The 7,775-nt window shown below is 34.7% G+C and overlaps 1 protein-coding gene across 2 annotated transcripts; it reads right to left on the bottom strand.

Annotated features, from left to right (window-relative positions):
* On the bottom strand, window positions 1-3,257 carry LOC125218033 (uncharacterized). 2 transcript variants are annotated; one of them, XM_048119626.2, is made up of 9 exons: window positions 2,982-3,257; window positions 1,929-2,456; window positions 1,781-1,846; window positions 1,519-1,685; window positions 1,284-1,419; window positions 1,104-1,200; window positions 625-1,022; window positions 440-544; window positions 1-366 (listed from the first exon to the last, which is right to left on the bottom strand). In XM_048119626.2, the coding sequence occupies exons 1-9, from the start codon at window positions 3,141-3,143 to the stop codon at window positions 100-102; spliced, it is 1,926 nt and encodes a 641-aa protein (XP_047975583.2). In that variant the 5' UTR covers window positions 3,144-3,257; the 3' UTR covers window positions 1-99. The 2 variants fall into 2 exon arrangements, with proteins under 2 accessions (XP_047975583.2, XP_047975584.2); XM_048119627.2 differs by lacking the exon at window positions 2,982-3,257 and adding an exon at window positions 2,704-2,968.
* Between the last annotated feature and the right edge of the window lie 4,518 nt (window positions 3,258-7,775).

Genomic DNA, 7,775 nt, shown 5'->3' with positions numbered 1-7,775 from the left:
TTCCAAACAACCTCAGCTTTATATAAGATCCTTGAAACAGAAAACACTACACCAAGAAAATTTACAAGATATCCAACCTTACAAAAACTAAGGGAGTTTCTAAATCCTACTGCGGTCACTCCCGGGACTCGCCAGAGTTAAGACTACACCTTGTAGCTCACTTTTAGCCCTCGACTCCTTCGCAATAGGAAGAGAGGCTCGTCTCTCGGGGGACAACCTTCTGAGTTGCGCTTGTTCAGAGACGTGTCCAACCACCTTCACCGGATGCCTTGGAAACGCCACTATGGGATTTTGTACATTGCTAGCGTGAGGGGAAGAATGAGGATGGTGGCTGAAAGTGGCGCCACGCGTAACAAGATCAGGTCCCTTGATCAAAAGCAAACACATCAACATCAATGTTAAGATTCAAGAAAGTAGCAAGTGTGAGAAATGAGCTTACTGCAGCAAATAACACCCCTCGAAACACTTTCCCATTCACAGTTGCCGTCATGAGGTAGCCTGAGTCGAACGTCCCATCAACCTGACCACGTACCTCTGCCCCCATCTGGCACAAGAAAATGGAGTAACTAATTGAACAAGTAGTCCATTTTTATGCAAAAAATATACAAGTGTGATGGACTATACCAGATTTCTTGTTTTCCCTAGAGATAATGATTCTGCAGCATTGCACTGCACTCGACATGCATCACTGCAGATCACGTTCTTATGTTCCGGTTTGACTTGATTTGGATGGTCCAATGATGGATATATCTCCGGGAAAGTTCTAGAAACTGCGTGCCTGGAGCTGGCCTGATTTGAAGGCGGCTGGAAACAGTTTGGAGTGGAGGCGTTCTGCCTGAACATCATGTGAACTCGGGGAGAAGAGTAGGAGTTGCCCGTGTTTTTCTGCATAGCCTGCTCGTGATCAGATTGGGACGACGGGGATGATTGCTGTGACAGTGAAATAGAATGTTCTTTGAGCTCCAGTGTATCTTCAGGTTGCTTTGAATTGCTAGTTCTTCGCCTCTTCGGATGCAACCTCCCTTCAAGAATAGAAATATAAGATTACAATTACCGGTCTTTATTGATTTGAGACCGAGAAAAAGATGTATTGGGAAACCTACCAGAACCAAAACGAAAAGCCTGCTTTGGAACGAGCTCAAGCTCCTCGACTTGCTGTGATGTTGAATCTTCATTGTCGACTACAAATATCGTCTTCTTCTGTGAAAACAATCTGAACATCTTAGCATACAGATATGATCTTCAATACTTATATGATAAGCATATACAGCAAACTTGAGTACCAAATTATTCTCAGCTTTGTTGGTGAGTGAAATCTTCTTGATTTCTTCTTTATACGTGTTTCCAAAAGCCCTGCACGTTTGCGAGTCAATCTGCAGAACGAGTAATTCATTTAAAGGGCGTTCGTCCTCTCCACACCTGTAACGTAAATCCCACCATGTAATGTAAGAGAGATATCACTAAAACTCGTATGCCAAGAGAGACGAGCCTAGAGCTGCATTAGCATGAAGGTCTCACCCTCCAAATATGGCAATGCCCAAATTTGTGACAGTGGCTGTATGAGAGAATCTCCCTTGAGATTTCGGTGAATTGATATCGAGTTGAACCCACGAAGACGTTATCACATCAAGAACCCATATATCGTTGTAGCATGGCTTATCACCAACTCCCCCGAGCACATACACCTATACATATATTCACATTGCTCCTTATCTAAACAGAGGACTTAAAACTTTAATCTAATTCAAGAAAAAGAGGCACATTGCAATGAATCACTTGCCTTGGTGCCTATGCTTACAGCAGCATGCCCTGCACGAGCACCGGGTGAAGCTCCGTGAGTTTCCAACTGCAACGAAAATCAAACAACAAAACAATGTTTTACCATTCCATGTAGTACTTGAGGAGAAGTGAAGATCATATAAATATACCTTAGACCAAACCACTTTATTCATGTCCAACACATTAACATCTCCTTGAGATCTATAACCAGAGTCACCACCAAACATGAAAAGGCGGTGGCCAACAGCCACCGCGATGTGGCTGTCACGAGGGGCGGGTACACTCCCCTTCACCTCGGGAGAAGACCACTCCATAGTGTTGAGGTCCAAGACATGCAAGTCATTCAAATAATTAGCCTCCCCTTCTCCACTTCCCCCAAAGATGACCATCTTCTCGTCACCAACAACGTTGGCCGTGTGGCTCTCCCGAGCACAAGGCGGATCTCCGTGGCACTCGGGGCGGGCCCACTCCCTCGAGAGCAGATCCAATATGTGGAATTCATTCACCTTCCTGCATCCATTAGAGCCTCCAAACACTAGCATCTTGTGGCCCACAAGCACGGCGCTGTGGCTGTCCCTCGGCCCCGGCCCCTGGCCCGTTGTCTTGAGAACGTTCCAGCTCATCGTTGCAAGATTGCACACCAGCACGTCGCTGAAATGCACGCCCCCGCGACATCCCTGAATAAGACCACTAATACTTATGCACACTATTGCACCACTCATTTATATTTGCATCATATTTTCACAAAAATGAAAGCATTAACATCTAAAAAAAACACCCACCTCCAAAAAATAGTAAAAAGATTAGATCTTTGGAAAAATCTAAGAATGTTTAAGACCTTTATGAATTATGATCATAAATCATTCCCTTCACCACCCATCTTGATATCTATACTTTGAGTAGTTAAAAATTAATTTTACGTACCAATTTCACATATAGATAAATCATCCCTCTCTCTCTCTCTCTCTCTCCAAGCTCTATATGTATACATGTATAAGTGTTTTCAAAGATGAGATAAAATTAAGGCAACATGAGACAAAATGAGCAAAAATAAGAGAAACAATACAGTTATTAAAGAAAGTGAAGCTGCTATTTTGTCAAAACAATATATACATAAAACAAACTGAAGAAAAGAAGATGCAGAAGAATAAAATGGAAGAGCATGCAAAAACAGGAAAATAGAAAGAGAAAAAAGGAGTTACTCCAAAAATGTAAATCAAGCCATTGAAGTAGCAAGCTGAATGTCCCCATCTTTCAGAAGGGTTGGCACCCATCATCTTTGGATAAACCAACATTGCATTATTTCTTGCAACTTCACCTCCTCCACCCAAACACTCCATCAAGTTTATTTTGCTATCTTTCATGCGTTTGTGCAGTGTGTATATAGCTTGACAATGATGGGGAGAAGGGAGAGAGAGAAAAATAAAGAAAAAGAAAAGAAAAGGAAAAAAAAGAGGGTCAAATTGAGAAGCCAGGAGACATATCAACTATCAGTGTCAATGGACATGAAAAGATGGGCGCTTTCAACTTCAAATCACTGTGCCACCACCAACGCATCCATCTATCTATATTTATATTAATTTAATTGGAGTAACTAAAATCTAAAATTGTACTCTTCCCAATTATTTGTACATAATCCTTCTCAGATTAAAGAATGCACATGCATGTGGAGGAGTACTAAAAATTCATTCTCTCAAACTCAAAAACTCAAACTATATATGTTTAATGGTTGTTAATTTATTTCCTGGGGGTACCCAACTGAAAATGATGGCAGCTTGTTTGGTCTCTATCTATTTAACTATTTTGTGTGTGAGAAAGAGAGATATCAGGGTGTATTGGGATTGATGGGAGTAAAGAGGAGGCGGTGTAGATGGATGTGTATCAACTATTGCTATTCATTAATCAATGTGTATGTGTCTCAAGGTGCTTTTCTCTAGTAAGCGTGGGGGCTGTGTTTGTTTTTTTTTTTAAATTTGTATTTCCAGTTTTGGGAATTGGAGTGAGCGCTCTTTTCCTACGCTTCTCAAATTTTGGTCCTTTTATTTTATTTCGATTGGAGAGTCTGTATGTGGCCCGTTGCCCACAATTTCCAAATTGAATAAATCATTTTTTTCATACCTTAAAATTATTTTTTTTAAAAAAATACTACGAGTTCTAATAAATACTGGTAACTAAGAGAAATATAAAAAAATTAATTAAAATATTATTAGCAGGAAATCTATACGTATGGAACGGATTGAACCGACCCATTATATGGCTAGAAATCCAAATAAATATCCATATACTAGAATAAATAAGACTCTCTCCATTTCACAAGAGTTGAATTACTATTTATGATTATATAGTATTATAAATAAATTATTGTTTTTGTGACAAAAGTTAATACATTTAATTTCTGTTACTTTATTTTTATTCTTAATTCAACTACGAAAAGAGCAAGGGAATATTTGATAACATATAATAATAATAATAATAATAATAATAATAATAATAAAACATTAACAATTTTATTTAATGATCTTATGTTTAATATGCCCCTTTACTCCTTATTTTAGAGATTTTCTATCTATTTTTCTTTTTACTCTTTTGTAGTATTTTTTTCACAAAAGACACATGCAAATTACATTTTCAAATTATAAGTTGTTTTCTGATATTAAAATAAAGTTTTTGTTTTTAATTTTTTTGTGTAAAAGAATGTATTCACCATAATTTTTGGGTCAGGTATTAAATTATCACAGTTTGTTTTATGCTCATTAGATTAACTGAACTTTTTACAAGGCTAGTTATTGTAGTACTACTAATTTTCAGTTAAAATAAAATCACAGCTGGCCACAATATGACAATTCTGTATAGCATCACCCACCTAAATTAGCTAGCTGTTCAGTGGGAAATCTTGACCTGCTTTATCAAATTTTTAGCCTCTAATTTTCCTTTTTTGGGCTCAAATGTAATTAGTTCATAGGTGAGACAGTTTGTAGAAATAAGAACTAAATTGTTTGATATGTATCCCCTCCGTTCTGCCAAGTAATTGATATTCTATCTCTAGATTGTATTATTAGAAGTGATCCATTTTTAATTTTAATAAAAATTACTCTCTCCGTCACATTTAAGAGTCTTATTTGAATTAGGCACGTGTTTTAAGAAATATAAAAGAAAGTTGATTAAAAAAGATATGGAATGTGTGTTCTACTCTCATATATTAGTTTTACTCCATAATAAAATGTGAAAGGAAAAAAAATTAGTGAAATATGAGGGGCCTACCATTTATGATATATTCTAATTGATTTCCTAAAGTGGGACGGAAAGAGTACTTATATATTTTTTTTTATTTTACTTTTTTTTTAAAATTTAATTCTCCCTCAGTTTAATAAATAAATATTACCCCATTTTTAAAATTTTGTACCTTAAAGAAATTCGACCAGTTTAATGAAATGGAAGGATTATATACATGGTTCATATTGAATTTATGGTAAATATACTAAGGTCATATTTAGGGGTGATACCCCTACCAAACATGCCATAATGCTATCGTGTATACATGTAGGTCGATCGGCTTAAGTATATGGTGGAGGCCCATTATTATGATTGGACTAGTAGAGGCATCTTATAACAATAGTACTTTATTTTTTGAATCAATCTTATAACAGTAACTAAGTTGAATTCTATCACCATCAGCATTGATTGGTTTCGGTTGTGGTCTCGTGTCAATTTCACATTCTAAATTTTTGTCAAATAAAGAATAGATCAAACAGATTAATTATACGGAGTAATATCTTTTGGCAAAAATTATTTTTAATTTTTACCACATGGTTTGAAATCATAAGATATTATTAATTTACAATTTTGAAACTATAAATTTAAGTTTTCTGAACAGAGTACGCAAATTATTTGTAATTTTAAGATATAGTAGCTCTGTATATATTAAAGAAGAAATGTGTGAAACATAATCGAAAGTGGAACACGAGTATAATACCGAAAAAGGGGTTAGAGGGGAAGGAACAAGAATTTTGATGGAAATAATGGGCTATTTTTATTCGTTTTTATTTTAATTTAGTTTTCTAATTTTTTAAATTTTAAGATTAATTACCGATAAAGTCATAAAGATACTGTAATAGAATCATATGTACATACCACATCCAAAAAGTAAAAGGAGTAACTACAGGGGCAGATAAGTCTTTTTCATATTTGAAGTGACAAACTTCAATTCGCCCTTCACACTAGGAGATGAATTTGAAAAAATAAATATACTATGATTATTTATTCGAAACTTAGACCGATTTCACTTTACCATAAATAGTAAGTAGACTCTATAGACCATCAACTTATTTCGCTCACATGTTGTTATAAAGCTATATATAAAGTGAGACTCATATTTTACTATCTTATTTATTCGAAACTTAGACCGATTTCATTTTACCATAAATAGTAAGTAGACCCTATAGACCACCAACTTATTTCACTCACATGTTGTTATAAAGCTATATATAAAGTGAGACTCATATTCTACGGGATGTAATCAATTGTTAACTAATTACCAATCCCAAATTGAGACCAATTTTCAACCATTAGATTAGAAGATCTTGTGGTTAATATAATGCCAAGTGTAATATATTTTAAATTTAAATAATTATTAATTAAATTAAAAGGGTATTAATGTCAAATTCTATATGTAGTAATTATAACTAACTACTTTCTCTCTCCTCAAAATCATCTCAAATCTTTAAATTTACGTAACTCTCTCAATTTAAATTATTTTTTCGCAAAAAATATATCAAATTAAAGATAATTTAATAAGGATTCCAACGAGATCTCAATTGCATATGTTCCGACGATGTTCGGGTGATGAAATTTGATAAATTATATTTCAATTTTCGTACATGTTGATAAGCAGCTATTTTCAAAAAATGCAACAAAAAATCTCAATATATTGTAGGCAAAATCTCAATATTATGCATGTCCAATCTCAATAAAAATGTGTTGATATTTTCTTGTCCTTGTGTTGATATTTGTAATACACAATGTTGATATAAAAAAACACTCACGAAAATTGTCATATGATAACATAATGACGATATTACCCTTTTGTTGATATTTTGTCTACTATTTATTGAGATTTTGTGAGCTTTAATCTCATCCACTCATTTTAAAATCCAAGGGTGGAGATTTAGTCTTGATTTTGGATTAGGGTGCTAAAAGCATTAGAATAGGACCCCATATTCTACTATCTTATTTATTCAAAACTTAGACCGATTTCACTTTACCATAAATAGTAAGTAGAGCCTATAGACCACCAACTTATTTCACTCACATGTTGTTATAAAGCTATATATAAAGTGAGACTCATATTCTACTATCTTATTCAACTCACTTTTCTTTACTTAAAACTCGTGCCATAACTAAATATGACTCCTATTCCGGAACAGAAGGAGTACTACTGTCACACCTCAACCCTTATGACGTATACACTTACTATAAATAAATTCAAATTTTTAAAAGCACACATATTATATAATTTTCAAAGATCAACATTTATCAAGTACATATTTCAAAACATTCTAAACCGTAGTGAGACTCTCTCACCACTCTGTATACTATACATTTATCTACATGCAAAAATGATGAGGAGGAGAAGGTTGCTAAAACGCATCAGCCGCCGACCCCGATAACATGTGCAATTCCTACGACCCATGTCAATGAAAAACTTCACTGATATCTTATTCCTGAAAAATATTAGTGGTTTATATGAGCCACAACTCAGTGTATATAAACCTTATCTTTAATTCCACTGCCAATCAATCAAACATATTCTTCAACCAATATATAAAACAATAATCAACAAATATTAAAATAATTCCATATAAATATGCATATGCTCCTCTGTTCATTTTATTATTCTGTGACAGTTCAAGCTGGTATCTGTCCGGGATTTCCAATATGCCACTATGATTTGACCCGAAGTTCCCACTGTGAATTGACCTGTAGGTCCCAATATGATT

This window comes from Salvia hispanica, chromosome 1 (genome assembly GCF_029641045.1).
Source record: "Salvia hispanica isolate PSC_SH4W2 chromosome 1, Shi_PSC_v1, whole genome shotgun sequence".
Taxonomy (NCBI): Eukaryota; Viridiplantae; Streptophyta; class Magnoliopsida; order Lamiales; family Lamiaceae; genus Salvia; species Salvia hispanica.
Note: the sequence above shows the minus strand (reverse complement) of the source record. Positions and strands in the feature narration are given on the sequence as shown.

Excerpts from the sequence above, each read along its gene's own strand:
- LOC125218033 (XM_048119626.2), bottom strand. The coding sequence starts at position 3,143 with ATGAAAGATAGCAAAATAAACTTGATGGAGTGTTTGGGTGGAGGAGGT. Across the intron at positions 1,201-1,283 it reads ACAAAGCTGAGAATAATTTG|AAGAAGACGATATTTGTAGT; the intron begins GTACTCAAGTTT and ends TTGTTTTCACAG. Across the intron at positions 367-439 it reads GAGGGGTGTTATTTGCTGCA|GGACCTGATCTTGTTACGCG; the intron begins GTAAGCTCATTT and ends CTTTTGATCAAG.